General features: G+C 37.9%; 2 protein-coding genes across 2 annotated transcripts in view; one reads left to right on the top strand and one right to left on the bottom strand.

Moving 5' to 3' along the window:
• Window positions 1-17,900, bottom strand: part of PLEKHH2 (pleckstrin homology, MyTH4 and FERM domain containing H2) — a 110,600-nt gene that overhangs the window by 77,662 nt on the left and 15,038 nt on the right. The window contains exon 3 of the mRNA XM_082672362.1: window positions 1,078-1,140. Within this exon, the coding sequence (XP_082528488.1) occupies window positions 1,078-1,140 (63 nt within the window). The remainder of the gene's footprint in view (window positions 1-1,077; window positions 1,141-17,900) is intronic.
• On the top strand, window positions 3,311-4,793 carry C1GALT1C1L (C1GALT1 specific chaperone 1 like; the record flags this gene model as incomplete). Its single annotated transcript, XM_082672149.1, is given in 7 exon segments — window positions 3,311-3,326; window positions 3,805-3,910; window positions 3,912-4,077; window positions 4,081-4,256; window positions 4,258-4,370; window positions 4,373-4,540; window positions 4,543-4,793. Coding segments are annotated over 7 exon segments (996 nt in total).

Genomic DNA, 17,900 nt, shown 5'->3' with positions numbered 1-17,900 from the left:
AGCAAGTATAAGAAATTGAAGATACACTCCTTGGAAGAAATAATTTTGTATTTAAGACTTCTGAAATTCTTGACTTGACTGAATCTGACAGAGATCTTTTCATAAAATGTGAAATTATCAATTTAGGCTCCTTAGACAAACTTTAAGGCTGGTGGGCTCATCCAAACCGCTCATTTTACTGTTGTCAAGGCCCAGAAAGGGTTAAGTGATTTATCAAAAGATTATTTTTTTAAAGTAAAAGTATTACCAAAATCAAAAACTAGAAAGTATGAATATACAGAATAAAAAAACCAATCATCCATAATTCCACAAACACAAATTGTTGTTGTTGTTAAATTAAAAAAAACAAAAATAAAAATGTTAAATATAACATCATGTTAAATATAAAAATCTGTAAATATTATTCCTAATATAACTAAGCATTTTTCCATATTTGCATATATTCTTTGTAATAGTTTTTTGTTTTTTTGCTGTACGCGGGCCTCTCACTGTTGTGGCCTCTCCCATTGTGGAGCACAGGCTCTGGAGGCGCAGGCTCAGTGGCCATGGCTCACGGGCCCAGCCACTCCGCAGCATGTGGGATCTTCTCAGACCAGGGCACGAACCTGTGTCCCCTGCATCGGCAGGCGGACTCTCAACCACTGCGCCATCAGGGAAGCCCGTAATAGTTATTTTTAATTGTTGTTTAATATTTCATGGAATAGATACAGTTCTCTAATTCATTCTCCTACAAAATGGCATTCATATTATCTCCAACTCTTTATTACTATAAATAAAGCTGCCATGAACATATTTATACATAAACTGTCATTATGGTTAGGCATAACCATAAAAGTCATATTTGATTTTTTTCATAAGATAAAACTTCCAAATAGAAGCATTTATGTCCTTTTGAAAATTTATTAAGGGGCAAAACAAAGTTAGATTCTCCATTTTCTCTACGGAACCAGTTCATGAACAGGAAAAATGATAAAATGAGGAGGACAGCTGAAGACTATTTTCAGGATTGTTTTGGGCAAAACAATGTTTATACTGGTAGAGGCAGAAAACAATTTTTTAACTAAAACTATACCCTACCTGTTGAAAAGCTTTTTCTGCTTGACGTTCAGCATCAATAACTTGTCTCTCCAGCTGCTGCATCTGAAAAGTGAGAAAAGATATAAAAAATAGAAAAATTCATATTTCCCTTTTGGAATTCTTTAAGAACATTTAAAGTACTTCAGTGAATATGATTTCATACAATTTAGCACATTAAAAGCTCTTTCAGGGCATATTTAAAAATGGATCAAACAAAATACCAAAGGTTTGATATTTTTAATACAATGTAATATATACTACATGAGTATTCATCAATAGAATTTTCTTCATTGGACTATACGTTAGAAATCACTGGTTAACACATATTGAGAACAATAAATTAAATCTAAGAGAATAGTAAAACCTCAAATGTCATATTTGATTTGTTGATCAAAAATAGACATTTCTCCAAAGAAGATATACAGATTGCCAACAAACACATGAAAGGATGCTCAACATCATTAATCATTAGAGAAGCGCACATCAGAACTACAATGAGGTATCACCTCACACCTGTCAGAACGGCCATCATCAAAAAATCTACAAACAATAAATGCTGGAGAGGGTGTGGAAAAAATGGAACCCTCTTGCACTCTTGCTGGGAATATAAATTGATACAGCCACTATGGAGAACAGTACGGAAGTTCCTTAAAAAACTAAAAATAGGGCTTCCCTGGTGGCACAGTGGTTGAAAGTCCGCCTGCCGATGCAGGGAACACGGGTTCGTGCCCCGGTCTGGGAAGATCCCACATGCCATGGAGCGGCTGGGCCCGTGAGCCATGGCCGCTGAGCCTGCGCATCCGGAGCCTGTGCTCCGCAACGGGAGAGGCCACAACAGTGAGAGGCCCGCGTACCGCAAAGAAAAAAACTAACTAAAAACACAACTACCATACGACCCAACAATCCCACTACTGGGCATATACCCTGAGAAAACCATAATTCAAAACGAGTCATGTACCACAATGTTCATTGCAGCTCTATTTACAATAGCCAGGACATGGAAGCAAACTAAGTGCCCATCGACAGACAAATGGATAAAGATGTGGCACATATATACAATGGAATATTACTCAGCCATAAAAAGAAACGAAATTGAGTTATCTGTAGTGAAGTGGATAGACCTAGAGTCTGTCATAACAGAGTAAAGTAAGTCAGAAAGAGAAAAACAAATACCGTACGTTAACACATATATATGGAATCTAAAAAAAGGTCATGAAGAACCTAGGCGCAGGATGGGAATAAAGATGCAGACCTACTAGAGAATGGACTTGAGGACATGGGGAGGGGGAAGGGTAAGCTGGGACAAAGTGAGAGAGTGGCATGGACATATATACACTACCAAATGTAAAACCGATAGCTAGTGGGAAGCAGCCGCATAGCACAGGGAGATCAGCTCGGTGCTTTGTGACCACCTAGAGGGGTGGGATAGGGAGGGTGGGAGGGAGGGAGATGCAAGAGGGAAGAGATATGGGGATATATGTATATGTATAGGTGATTCACTTTGTTATAAAGCAGAAACTAACACACCATTGTAAAGCAATTATACTCCAATAAAGATGCTAAAAAAAAAATTCCCAATGAGCATGGGAGGGATAAATTAGGAATTTGGGAGTAACATATAAACATTCCTATATATAAAATAAACAACAAGGACCTACTGTATAGCACAGGGAACTACACTCGATATTTTGTAATAACCTATATGGGAAAAGAATCTGAAAAAGAATATATATATGGAATCACTTTGCTGTACACCTGAAACTAACACAACATTGTAAATCAACTATACTTCAATAAAAAATAAATAATAAAAAATTTTAAAACGAAGAAAAGGGCTTCCCTGGTGGCACAGTGGTTGAGAGTCCGCCTGCCAATGCAGGGGACATGGGTTCGTGCCATGGTCCGGGAAGATCCCACATGGTGCGGAGCTGCTGGGCCTGAGAGCCATGGCCGCTGAGCCTGCGTGTCCGGAGCCTGTGCTCCACAGCGGGAGAGGTCACAACAGTGAGAGCCCCGCGTACCGCAAAAAAAAAAAAAAAGATACATTGACACAGGCTTAATATAGAAAAAAAAAGTCCCAATGATATCAGAAAGTGTTGTATTCTCATAAGCTCCATAGGTGGTATGTTTATGTCACAACTGAGGAGTTTTAATTCTTACAGATCATGATGGAAAGAGTATAGAAGATACTCTGATTAAACACACACGTCCACAAAAGCATACAGCACAGAGAATGGAAAAATATCTGGGTATTTTTTTAAAGTTCTGTGGAGAAGAGAAAGTTTGGAGATTTTAGAGAGTGGGGAATTAAAAAAAGTTTGGAGAGTTAAATAGTAAAATGAATATTATAAGTAAAATAAACGAAAGTATTAAATAGGACCCAGTGCAGTTAACATCATACACAACCAGGATGTAAAACTAAACTTTTTGCTGAGTATTGAAGTCTGGTCAACACTAGAGCCGTCTGTGGCTCAGTCTGTGGCTCAGACTCTATCAATTTTATTGTTGGCTGATATTCCCAGATGCCCTGAACTTCCAGAATATCTCAAACTCACGGCACCCTGGGTACCACCCCCATAGCCGACACTCCAGACCTGTCCCCTTCTTGAAAACCACAGAGAAGCGGCCTCCTGCAGCTACAACGGCCCAGCAGGGAGCTGCCCTCTCTGGACTGCCTGGGTGACAGGGACCCCAAATGAGGTGTGCTCTGTTCTCAATGCCTGAAAGATGGTTTCTGTTATGAGTGTACTGTATCATTTTTTAAGGGTACACTGGTTGGGAGAATTTGCTGTGTTTTGATAACTATGTTTGGGCCAATTACCATTCGACACAGATAAAACTCAAGACCATGAGCATCATCACCTTCACCCACCTAACACAAAAGATTTCTTAAACATTTCAGAAGTGGAACGCATGGAGCTCAGTAAAAGTATCTGTATTTACTCTACCATCCTTGTAGAACCCAATGATGAGTATTATTGGGCTGTACTGAAAGAGACTTAGGCCAAACACTGTGACAAAACAGAGCGCTACAGTACTAAAAATGATGGTTTGTTTAAGATAAAAAATGACATGTGGACACAGATAAGGAAAAGGTACAAATATGTCTTTGGGAAGCACGGCAACAATGACAACTGGTTCTTTCCTCCACATCCCACTACATTTACTGTCATTGAAAATAAAGTATCTTCTGTTTACTAGGGATGCATCACAACCTTTCTATCTGAGCCACACTATAACATCTGGTGACCTTGAATATGTGACTATGGGAGAAGAAATTGTTTTAAGTATAGAGCTATGAAAAGACTTAACAGACTTCTGAATAAGTCTGAAAAGTGTGCAGATCAAAGTGTGATTTGGAAGTTATCTGAAGATAAGCAACTGGCAGTCTGCCTGAAATATGCAGGAGTTCTTGCAGAAAATGCAGAGGATTCCGAAGGAAGAACTCTATTTATAAATACAAAACTACTGCATGTCTTATTCAAGAGACAATGTCTAGTAACCCTCAGCAAGTAGCAGAAGCCTGCTGTTCAGATATGGCTATTACTTTTAATGGACTGACTCCCAAGAAGATGATAGTAATGATGGATGGTGTGTGCCAGCTCAGGGCATTTGGACATTATTTCAATGACACACTGATTTTCTTGCCTTCAAATGGTTCAGAAAACGACAGAGGGCTGGGAAATAATAGGACTGTGTTGTCCAGGAGTGCTTGAAATGTGGCTAGTCCAAATTGATATGTAGCATAAGTATAAAATACACACTCCATTCAATAATATTATTTGAAAATCTAGTATAAAAAGTATAAAAATCTCAGTAATTGTTCATACTGACTCAACAATGAAATGATAATATTTTGGATATGTTGCATTAAATAAAATACAACATTAAAATTAATGTCAACTGTTTCTTTTACAGTTTATTCATGTTATTAGAAATTTTTAGCATTCTTTTATTTATTTATTTATTTTGGCTGTGCCATGTGGCTTGTGGGATCTTAGTTCCTTGACCAGGGATTGAACCCGGACCCGGCAGTGAAAGTGCCAAGTCCTAAACATTGGACCGCCAGGGAATTCCCTATGGAAGATTTTTTTTTAATCTTTCTTTTATTTAATGGAGATTTCTTTTTAGCTTTATTTTATTTATTTAGGAAATTTGTTAATTACATGTGTCTTACTTTATATTTCTATTGGATAATAAAAATGTAAAACATTCCATTATCACCATATATGTCAATTTAACTTCCTGTCCACATGGCAGCATTTTTTAAAAGGAAGTTTACTGTAGGGATCTAGATCCTGGAAGAGGTTTCAAATATTTGGATATGTAAATAGATACTTCCCAAGTGCATTCTCTGGACATCATGTCACCTTTAATTTTTGTGAAGCTATTTCAAATGTTTAATAAGCAAGTATTGCTGTCTAAAAGCATTTTATTGAGTCATTGTTACAGACTGCAGCATTATGTCAAGCAGTTGGACAAGCATGGTGTCTCCTGTCTAGGATATTCCTTATCCAAAAAACTAACTGGCATGTACATGCCAACACCACATTCTTTCACTACTGACAATATGCTAATAATCATCACCTCTGCAAAGCAACTACATTGTGTTTTCAGGGGAACTTTTGCACTTGTGCAGCCTTAGCCTCAATTTTGAATATTTTTGAGATTGCCAGGAAAAACAGGCAAATTCGCAAACAGATTGCTGCTCTGTAAAATTTTGCTAGTAAAAAAAAAAAGACTGACATACCTATTAGAATGGCCAAAATCCAGAACATTGACAACACCAAATGCTAGCAAGAATGTGGAGCAACAGGAACTCTCATTCATTGCTCATGGGAATGCAAAATGATATAGCCACTTTGGAAGACATTTTTATGGTTTCTTATAAAATTAAACATACTCTTACCATACTATCCAGCAAGTGTGCTCCTTGGTATTTACCCAAAGGAGTTGAAAACTTATGTTCACATAAAAAGTTGCACACAGGGACATCCCTGGTGGTGCAGTGGTTAAGAATCCGCCTGCCAATGCAGGGGGCACGGGTTCGACCCCTGGTCCAGTAATATCCCACATGCCACGGAGCAACTAAGCCCATGTGCCACAACTACGGAGCCTGTGCTCTAGAGCCCACGAGCCACAACTACTGAGCCCACGTGCCACATCTACTGAAGCCCATGCACCTAGAGCCCATGCTCCACAACAAGAGAAGCCACTGCAATGAGAAGCCCGCGCACCCCAATGAAGAGTAGCCCCCACTTGCCTCAACTAGAGAAAGCCCAGGTGCAATGGAGACCCAATACAGCCAAAAATAAATAATTAATTAATTTAAAAAATATCTTTAAAAAAAAACTTGCACACAGATATTTATAGCAGTTTTATTCATAACTGCCAAAACTTGGAAGCCACCAAGATGGGCTTCCTTCAGTAGATGACTGGATAAACTTGTATATCCAGACAATGAAATATTATTTAGGGCTAAAAGCAAATAAGCTATTAAGCTATGAAAAGGCATGGAGGAAACTTAAGTACATATTATTAAGTGAAAAAAACTAATCTGAAAAGGCTACATAAAGTATGATTCCAACTATATAACATTCTGGAAAACTATGGAGACAATAAAGAGATCAGTGGTTGCCACGGATTGGGGTGGGGGAGGGATGAATAAAAAGAGCACAGAAGCTTTTTAGGGCTGTGGAAATGCTCTGTATGATACCATAATGATGGATACATGTCATTATACATTGTCCAAGCCCATGCAATGTACAACAGCAAGAGTGAAACTATGAACTTGGGGAGACAATGATGTGTCTATGTAGGGTCAACAATTTGTAGCATGTACCATTCTGGTGGGGGATGTTAATAATAGGGAAGGCTATACATGTGTGGGGGCAGGGATTATATAAGAAATTTGTATCTTCCGCCCAATTTTTCTGTGAACCCTAAGCTGCTCTAAAAAGACAAAGTTTTAATAATAATAATTTTTAGAAAGATTTAATAGTTTCTCAAGAGGACCACTGTGATCTGAATGTTTGTGTCCCCCCAAAATTCACATGTTGGAATCGGAGTGCCCAATGTAATGGTGATTAAATCCTGAGGGTGGACCACTCATGAATGGGCTTTTATAACAGAGATCGCACAGAGCTCCTAGCCCCTTCTGCCAGGTGAAAATACAGGAAGTCTGCAACTCAGAAGAGGGACCTAACCTGATCTTGCTGGAATCCTGGTATCAGACTTCCAGCCTCCAGAACTGGGCGAAATAGATTTCTATTGTTTGCAAACTACAGAGTCTGTTGTATTTTGTTATAGCAACCCGAACAGACTAAGACAGAAAATTGGTACTGAGAGTGCAGTGCCTCTGTAACAAATATCTAAAAATGCGGAAGCAACTTTGGAACTGGGTAACAGATAGAGACTGGGAGAATTCTAAGGTGCATAGTAGAAAATATCTACATTGCCATGATCGAACCATTAAAAGCTATTCTGGTGAGAGCTCAGAAAGAGAACAGGAAAGCTATAGAGAAAGCCTCAATCTTCTTGGAGAATGTACCTAAGGATTGTGAACAGAATGTTGGTAGAAATGATGCATGGTAAAGGCTCTTCTGTTAAAGTCTCAGACGGACATGAGGAACATGTTATTGGAAACTGGAGGAAAAGTGATCCTTGTTATAAAGTGGTAAAGAGCTTTGCTGAACTGTGTTCATGTCCTAGTGTTTTGTGGAAAGGAGAACTTATGAGTGATGAAATTGGATATATAGCTGAGGAAATTTCTAAGCCAACTGTTTAAGGAGTGGCCTGTTTCTTTTTGAATGCTTATAGTAAAATGTGAAAAGAGAGAATGACTTAGAGGTGGAATTGTTAACCAAAGAGGATGCAGAAATGGAAAATTTTTGGCCTATCCATATTGAAAGAAATGAGAAAGCTTGTTCCAGAGAGAACAGGGTGTGGCCAAGCCACCTTGTGATTAAGAGATTAGTATGGGTTTGAACCACAGACTGAATCAGCCACCCCAGCAGGAAAACAGTCCGTTTGAACTGAAGAAGAAGGAATGAGGAAGGCTGTTGGACTTAGATTTTACAGGACAGGACTATATGGCTGTGAACATGGGCTATTCTTCAAGACAAGGAAAGAAGGACCATAAATGTAATTCAGAGATCATCAGGGCTCCACAGCTAACCAACATCGTTCTTAATGGTGAAAAGCTGAAAGCATTCCCTCTAAGATCAGGAACAAGGCAAGGATGTCCATTGTCACCACTTTTATTCAACATAGCTTTGGAAGTCCTAGTCATGACAATCAGAAAAGAAAAACAAATAAAAGGAATCCAAATTGGAGAAGAAGAAGTAAAACTTTCACTGTTTGCAGATGACACGATACTGCACATAAAAAATCCTAAAGATGCTACCAGAAAACTACTAGAGCTCATCAATGAATTCGGTAAAGTTGCAGGATATAAAATTAATACACAGAAATCTCTTGCATTTGTAAACACTAACAATGAATGATCAGAAAGAGAAATCAAGGAAAATCACATCAAAAAGAATAAAATACGTAGGAATAAACCTACCTAAGGAGACAAAAGACCTCTACTCTGAAAACTATAAGATGCTGATGAAAGAAATCAGAGATGACACAAACAGATGGAAGGATATACCATGTTCTTGGATTAGAAGAATCAATATTGTCAAAATAACCATACTACCCAAAGCAATCTACAGATTCAATGTAATCCCTATCAAATTACCAATGGCATTTTTCACAGAACTAGGACAAAAATTCTAAACTTTATATAGAAACACAAAAAACCCTGAATAGCCAAAGCAACCCTGAGAAAGAAAAACAGAGCTGAAGGAATCACACTCCCTGACTTCAGACTACACTACAAGGCTACAGTAATCAAAACAGTATGTTACTGGCACAAAAACAGACACATAGATCAATGATACAGGACAGAAAGCCCAGAAATGAACTCACACACCTATGGTCAATTAATCTCTGACAAAGGAAGCAAGAGTGTACAATGGAGAAAAAAACAGTCTCTTCAATAAGTGGTGCTGGGAAAACTGGACAGCTACATGTAAAAAATGAAATTAGAACACTCTCTAACACCATACACAAAAGTAAACTCAATGAGCCACAATTACTGACCCTGCACTCTAGAGCCCGCGAGCCTGCGTTCTAGAGCCTGCGAGCCACAACTACTGAGCCCGCATGCTACAACTACTGAAGCCCACATGCCTAGAGCCCATGCTCTACAACAAGAGAAGCCACTGCAATGAGAAGCCCGCACACCGCAACAAAGAGTAGCCCTCTCTCTCCGCAACTAGAGAAAGCCCGAGTGCAGCAATGAAGACCCAACGCAGCCAAAAATAAATAAATTAATTAATTATTTAAAAAGAAAAAGTAAACTCGAAATGGATCAAAGTCCTAAATGTAAGGCCAGACACTATAAAACTCTTAGAGGAAAACACAGGCAGAATACTCTTTGACATTAATCACAGCAATATCTTTTTTGATCCACCTCCTACAGTAATGAAAATTATAACAAAAATAGGGGCTTCTCTGGTGGCTCAGTGGTTAAGAACCCACCTGCCAATGCAGGGGACACAGTTTGTTTTTTTTTTGCCGTATGCAGCCTCTCACTGTTGTGGTCTCTCTTGTTGCGGAGCACAGGCTCTGGATGCGCAGGCTCAGCGGCCATGGCTCATGGGCCTAGCCGCTCCGTGGCATGTGGGATCTTCCTGGATCGGGGCACGAACCCGTGTCCCCTGCATCGGCAGGCGGACTCTCAATCACTGTGCCACCAGGGAAGCCCGGGGGACACAGTTTTGAGCCCTGGTCCAGGAAGATCCCACATGCCGCTGAGCAACTAAGCCTGTGTGCCACAACTACTGAGCCTGTGCTCTAGAGCCTGTGAGTCACAACTACTGAGCCTGTGCTCTAGAGCCCGCGAGCCACGACTACTGAGCCTGCACGCCACAACTACTGAATCCTGCACACCTAGAGCCCGTGCTCCACAACAAGAGAAGCCACCGCAGTGAGAAGTCCGCACACCGCAACGAAGAGTAGCCCCCCTCGCTGCAACTAGAGAAAGCTCGCATGCAGCAACGAAGACCCAACATAGTCAAAAATAAATAAAATAAATTTAAAGAATAAAATAAACAAATGGGACCTAAGTAAACTTAAAAGCTTCTGCACAGCAAAGGAAACCATAAACAAAATGAAAAGACAACCCACAGAATGGGAAAAAAAATTTGCAAAGGGAGCAACTGACAAGGAATTAATCTCCAAAATATACAAATAGCTTGTGCAGCTCTATGTCAAAAAAACGAACAACACAATCAAAAAATGGGCAGAAGATCTAAATAGACATTTCTCCAAAGAAGACATACAGATGGCCAAAAAGCACATTAAAAGATGCTCAACATCACTCATCATCAGAGAAATGCGAATCAAAACTACAATGAGGTATCATCTCACACAGGTCAGAACAGCCACCATCATAAAGTCTACAAACAATAAATGCTGGAGAGGGTGTGGAGAAAAGGGAACCCTCTTGCACTGTTGGTAGGAATGTAAATTGATATAACCACTATGGAGAACAGTATGGAGGTTCCTTAAAAAACTAAAAATAGAACTACCACGTGATCCAGCAATCCCACTATTGGGCATACATCTGGAGAAAACCATAATCCAAAAGGATACACGCACCCCGATGTTCATTGTAGCACTGTTTACAATAGCCAAGAAAGACATGGAAGCAACCTAAGTGTCCATCAACAGAGGAATGGGTAAAGAAGATGTGGTACATACAATGGAATATTACCCAGCCATAAAAAGAATGAAATAATGCCATTTGCAGCAACATGGATGGACCTAGAGATTATCATACTAAGTGAAGCAAGTCAGAGAAAGACAAATATCATATGATATCGCTTATATGTAGAATCTAAAAAAAGGTACAAATGAACTAATTTACAAAGTATAAAGAATCACAGAGGTAGAAAACAAACTTATGGTTACCAGGGAGCAAAGGGGAGAGGGATAAACTGGGAGATTGGGATTGACATATACACACTACTATATATAAAATAGATAACTAATAAGGACCTATTGTATAGCACAGGGAACTCTACTCAATACTCTGTAATGACCTATATGGGAAAAGAATCTTAAAAAGAGTGGATATATGTATATGTATAACTGATTCACTTTGCTGTACAGCAGAAACTAACACAGCATTAGAAATCAACTATACTCCAATAAAAATTAAAAAAAAAAAAGGAGAGAGAGATCATTAGGGCTGCCTCCTCAGTTTCAAAACGTGGTAGATGGATGGGGTTATTGCCTGGGTTTCAACAGGCCAGATGACTGACCTCTGCCTAAATCAAAGTGGTACTGCCCAAAGCTATGGGGGCTCTATCCTGCCCAGCAGAGCCATGGGGGCACGGCTACCTTCACCTAGATTTAGAAAGATGAAGCAACCTGGAGCCATGGGCCCACAACCCAAGCAGAGGGTCACTTGAGGGCAAGGTCGCTGAAGGGAGCCACTACCAGGGCAGTGCCAGTGAAGCCATCAGGCCACCCTTGGGGCCCCAGACTGGTAGAACCACCAGCATGCAATTGCAACCCATGAGAGCTGCTGTGTGGCTACACCCAATAAAACCATGGGAGGCGAACATATCCCAGTGTGTCCAGAGGGTGAGACCACCCCCACACCATGCCTTAGGTGGGTCTGGAAGGTAAGACCTTTGTCCCACAGAGCAGAACATCTAATTAAAGAAGATTGTTCTCAAGCTTTAAGATTTAATGTTGCTTGTCTTCTGAGGTTTTGGATTTGCTTGGAATCTGTTACCCCTTCTTTCTCCCTTTTGGAATGAAATGTCTGTTCTATACCTGTACCATCATTGTATTTTGGAAGCACATAATTTGTTTGATTTCACAGGATCACAGCTGGGGGGAATTTTCTTAGAATGAATCATACCTTGAGTCTCATCCATATCTGATTAAGATGGTATTTAGAATTAGGAGTTTGAGATGCACACTACTATATATAAAACAGATAAAAAAACAAGGACCCACTGGATAGCACAGGGAACTATATTCAATATCTTGTAATAACCTATAGTGGAAAAGAATCTGAAAAAGAATATATATATGTGTGTGTGTGTGTGTGTGTGTGTGTGTGTGTGTGTTGTGTATGTGTGTGTATGTGTATATAGATATATATTATATATATATCTGAATCACTTTGCTGTAACACCTGAAATTAACACAACATTGTAAATCAACTATACTTCAATTTTTAAAAAAATGGTATTTATATGAAATTTTATTCTTTAGACTTTTTTTGTTTGTGTTCCCCCCCAAAAATGGTATTTATATGAAATTTTATTCTTTAGACTTTTTTTGTTTGTGTCCCCATTGTTTCACATGTTGGAATTCTAACACCCAAAATGATGGTGTTAGAAGGTGGGACCTTTGGAAGGTCACTGGGTCATGAGAGCGGGGCCCTCACAAATGAGGTTAGTGCCCTAGATCCCACAGAGCTCTCTGAGTCCTTCTACCGAGTGAGGATATAATGATAAGTCTGCAACCCAGGAAAGTACCCTCACCCAATGTTGCTGGTGCCCTGATCTCAGATTTCCAGCCTCCAGAACTGTGAGAAATAAATTTCTGTTGTTTATGAGCACACAGTTTGTGACACTTTGTTATAGCAGCCTGAATGGACTAAGACAAGGACTATACAAATATCTTGTCAGATTTCTCTTTCTGAAGTGTTTGCTTTTTAGCAATAACAGTGAGGGCAGAAGCCTTGTCTGTCTGCCTCACTGTTACATACCCTAATACAGCTCTTTATACATAATAGGTATTCAATGTATTATAAATTATTGAATGAAATGACATCTGTAAAGCACTATGCCTGTATGAAGGGTAGCAGCATTATTTTTACCACTGTCAAATAACTTTTTTTTCTGTTCCTATGGCATTTACTTTCTACCTTGTACTATTTTCAAAACTATACTGTAAGTTGCTTGAAGACATATTTCATGTGTGAGTACCCTTTATATCCTCTGTAACACCATATCTTTGCACATACCAGTCACTCAGTAAAATTCTAAAAGCTTGCCAGCAAGAAATAACCTTACAAAAAATGATTTTTTCCATTATAAAAAGCATTGCACACACACAGCATTTCATAGGACTTGGTATATAAGGTTACAAATAAACTGAATTTGCTGGATGTGAAAATTATATGGATATGTGAATACAGTGAGTTAATTAAAAGCATATGTTTAAAAAGTATTTTTGCTTTTTTAATTTAAAAGGGGTAGTCCTTGAAATATTAATATAGGGAAAAGTGGAAAGAGCACTGAACTTGGAGGCAGGAAGGCCTAAATCAGAATCCAGATTTCACTACTTCTAAGCTGTGTAATGATGGGTAAGACATTTACCTTCCTGAGTCTGCATTCCTTACCTGTAAAGTGAGATAACACTTATCTCATACTATTTATGTGACGATTAAACAGGAAAGTGTCCAGCATAGTATCTAATACTTAATGGGTGTTCAATGAATATTTATACAGAAAAATTTAAAGCTGTGTATTTCTACCGCATGTATTACTTTTATGAATAACTTTAAGTTAGCAAGGTTTAGTTGAAAATGAACTAACTATAGATTTAAGACACTGGGTTCTAGTTCTAATTCTACTATTTACCAACAATTTGGCATTGGGCTCTAAAATTCTTCTTAATTCCCTATTAAAATAGGGATAATGTAACCTATTCTACCTACCTAACAGGAAGTTATGAGGATAAAAAACAAAAAAAATGTAAAAGTGATGTGAAAGAGCTGTTGGTGTTTCATTAATTAGAAATACATGGTAGCAGTTGTGGTGTTATAATTTGAATGATAAAAATAAAAGCCATGAATGTCCCAAAACAGCGGATTGTCTAAATATTTAAAGAGATACCATATATTCATTAAAAATATACACAGATGGATTAAATAATATATTGAGGCTTTGCTTCAACATAACGTAGGAGAGGAGAAGTAGGTCAGGGTATAGGTGAAACAGGATTGGTCCTGAGTTAATAACCATTAAAGCTGGGTGATGTGTACCTGGGGTCCATTATAATATTCTGCTCACTTTTGTATGTTTGAAAACTTCTTTAATAAAAAGTTTTTAAAAATATGTAAATGACATACTGAAGGACACATGTAAATGAAATGTAGTATGATTGAATAATATATGTAAATATATGCTAGTTAAGAGGTCATTAGTGACTTTCGTGAGTTCAGCTGTAATGTGAGGAAGCAAGGACACAAGTTGGAATGCAAGAGTCTGAGTGAATTAAAGTGACTGATTAGGGTTAGACAGCCACCCAAAATGGCCACCATCAATTCCTTTCCTCCCTGTAAGTACATGTCACTTCTCTCACTGAGAGATGAGGTCTCCTGTCCCTTTTCTTGACTCTGTGATGGCTTTGTGACCTGCCTTAACACACAGAATGCAGTGGAAGTGACATCGTGCCATTTTGGGTCTAGCCTTTAAAACATATTTATACTTATATTTTTTCTTTTTATGAAAACACATTTATATATATTACAAATTAAAAGTCTGCTACTGTTGCAAAGCCATGGCAGACTAAGGAGTTGCTGAGGGCTAAATTATTCTCCAAGGTGAAAGATTTCCTTCAGTTGTATTAATATTTCTACCCAAAATGTGATTCCATCACACCCTATCCCAACGTATCCCCACACCACTTCAGGCTTTCAAAGTAGGCAGTTTCATGATTATGTTGGAAAAACCACTAGTTCTCTTTAGGAAAGATGGGGCAATTGAAGTCTTTCTGGTTGCCTGACATTCTCCCATTTTATGGCTTATACTGGACTTACACATTTAACATCTTCTAGCATCTTCAATGCTAAATAATTACCTAAATTCCAAGAGCTTGACTGAAAGCTTAAATTGAAGGTGCTGTTTTTTAAGTTCTAGAAAATGCTCATTCTCTAAAGAGTGCTCTCTAAAGAAAAATCAGTGCTGGCCATCCTAACAGTTTCAGCAGTTCCTGTTTTGATGCTCAGCTCTCCATTGCTATTTGTTTCCATCCTTTCCTTCACCAACTCCCTACCACAATGCCACCTTATATAGAGTTTTTTTTTTTTTGTAATTATCACCACCTCCCTAATGTTTCCTTGATACATTCTGTTTCAAGTTTTATTGTTACAATATAAAGTATTTTTGCTGGCCTTTTTTTAAAAAAAGGGTTAAGGACAATCACTTAAAAGAACAGAAATTCAGTCCATAGCTTCCAAAGCATCAGAGAGGAAAAAAAGCATGGGAACAGGGAGATAATGAAAACTTCATCAATATGATATATAGAAATAATACATTTATTGTGATTTCAGATACATTTAAAGAAGCCATACGTTAGGTGATAAAATCAGTCTTAATAAATTTAAGAGGGTTGAAATCCCATCAAGCATCTCTTCTGACCACAATAATATGAAAACAGAAATTGATTACATGAAAACTGAAAAAATTCACAAATATGTGGAGATTAAACAACATGCTACTGAAAACCAAATGGGCCAAAGAAAAAAAATTAAAAGAGAAATAAAAAAATACCTGGAGTAAATGAAAATGGACATGTAACATACCAAAATCCATGGGATGCCACAAAAGCAATTCTACGAGGGTTGTTCACAGCAATAAATGTCTACTTCAATAAACAAGAAAAGTCTCAAATAAACAACCTACACCTCAAGGAACTAGAAAAAGAGGAACAAACAAAGTCCAAAGTTAATAAAAGGAAAGAAAACACTGCTAATTATTAGAGAAATGCAAATCAAAACCATAATGAGTTATCACCAGTCAGAATGGCTATCATCAAAAACCCTACAAATAAATGCTGGAGAGGGTGTAGAGAAGAGGGAACCCTCCTACACTGTTCATGGGAATGTAAATTGGTACAACCACTATGGAAAACAGTATGGAGATTCCTTAAAAAACTAAAAATAGAGCTACCATATGATCCAGCAATCCCACTCCTGGACATATATCTGGAAAAGATGAAAACTCTAATCTGAAAAGATACATGTATCCCAATGTTCACTGAAGCACTATTTACAATAGCCAAGATATGGAAGCAACCTAAGTGTTCATCAACAGATGAATGGATAAAGAAGACGTGGGCTGTGTGTGTGTGTGTGTGTGTGTATGTGTGTATGTATACACACACACACACACACACACACACACACATATATATATAGGAACATTACTCAGCTATAAAAAAAGAATGAAATATTGCCATTTGCAGCAATATGGATGGACCTAGAGATTATCATACTAAGTGAAGTCAGAGAAAGACAAATATTATGATAGCACTTATATGTGGAATCTAAAAACTAATACAAATGAATCTATTTACAAAACAGAAACAGACACACAGACAGAGAAAACAAACTTATGGTTACCAAAGGGGAAAGGGAATGGGGGGGAGATAAATCAGGACTATGGGATTAACAGATAGACACTACTATATATAAAATAGATAAGCAACAAGGATTTACTGTATGACACAGCGAACAATATTCAATATTTGTAATAACCTATAATGGAAAAGAATCTGAAAAAGAATATATATATATATATATATATTCTGTATATACATACACAGACACACACATATATATATATAACAGAAGCACTTTGCTGCACACCTGAAACTAACACAATATTGTAAATCAACTATACTTCAAAACAAAACAAAAAAAACCCAAAGTATATAACCCAGAAGGTTTGATTCTTTTTGATATACTCTGAAAACACAAAATAAATTATTTTGTTTAGAAAGTGATTTCCATGGAAACATCCTATTAAGAAGATCTCCTTCCAAAAGACTGAATAAGTCCATCTATTTCACAATTTGATTTTTGTTCTTTTTATGTTGATCAAAGCCATAAATACACATTGTGTCAACCAGTTTCATAAGATTTTTTAATAAAATAATTGTACTCTTTTGGTCAATGTTCTTATTATTTCCTTAAGTGTTCTAAATAACATGCTTCTATTTCTGTTGACTTCTTCAGTTTAGTGATTTCCTACTTACTTCCTGCATGGAGAATGAAGATTTAGCTCTTTGATCTCCTTGCCATCAACACAGGTACACTCCCGTTCTTCCAATACGTTTATATCTTACCCTTGGTTAAATTGCTGTTCTTCATTAGTATTATTGTGACTATGTATGATAGTCAAAGAGGAACCATGTAGTACACTATGGTTACTTTTTCCTTTGCTACATAACTTTTTTCCCTAGTGTCTTGTTCTTTTATTTACTTAGCTTTCTATGAACTTAATAGTTCAACTCCAAATTCACACCACTGTCTAAATCATCTCTCAGGATGCTCATTCACATCTAATTTTCCACCAATTTCATCTTCCTGAAGCAGCTCCTAAAGCCTCTGACCTGTGTCAATACAGACTGGCTCCTCTTTCTGCCTGGGCACTGCTGTCTTCTTGGGAAGGCCCTTCAACTTCCTCCCACATTGAATCTCCTATTTACTATATCTTATGCCTTCCTCTTTTTTGGTTTACTTCTTCCTTCTAATGGAGCATATCCTTCTGGAGATTCCTCAGAAAGGTTACCAGACCCTGCATGTCTTAAAAATCTCTTTATTCTACCTTCAGATAAAATTCATAACTGGCCTCAGTACAGAATTCTGAGTTTGATGTCACTTTCCTTCAGAATTTTGAATGCATTTTTTCATTATCTCCTAACTTGTAGCGTTGCTTTTGAAAAGTCCAAGCCATTCT

This window comes from Grampus griseus (genome assembly GCF_964374135.1).
Source record: "Grampus griseus genome assembly, chromosome: 15".
Classification (NCBI taxonomy): domain Eukaryota; kingdom Metazoa; phylum Chordata; class Mammalia; order Artiodactyla; family Delphinidae; genus Grampus; species Grampus griseus.
The sequence above is the reverse complement of the archived record's forward strand: the minus strand, read 5'-3'. Positions and strand labels throughout refer to the sequence as shown.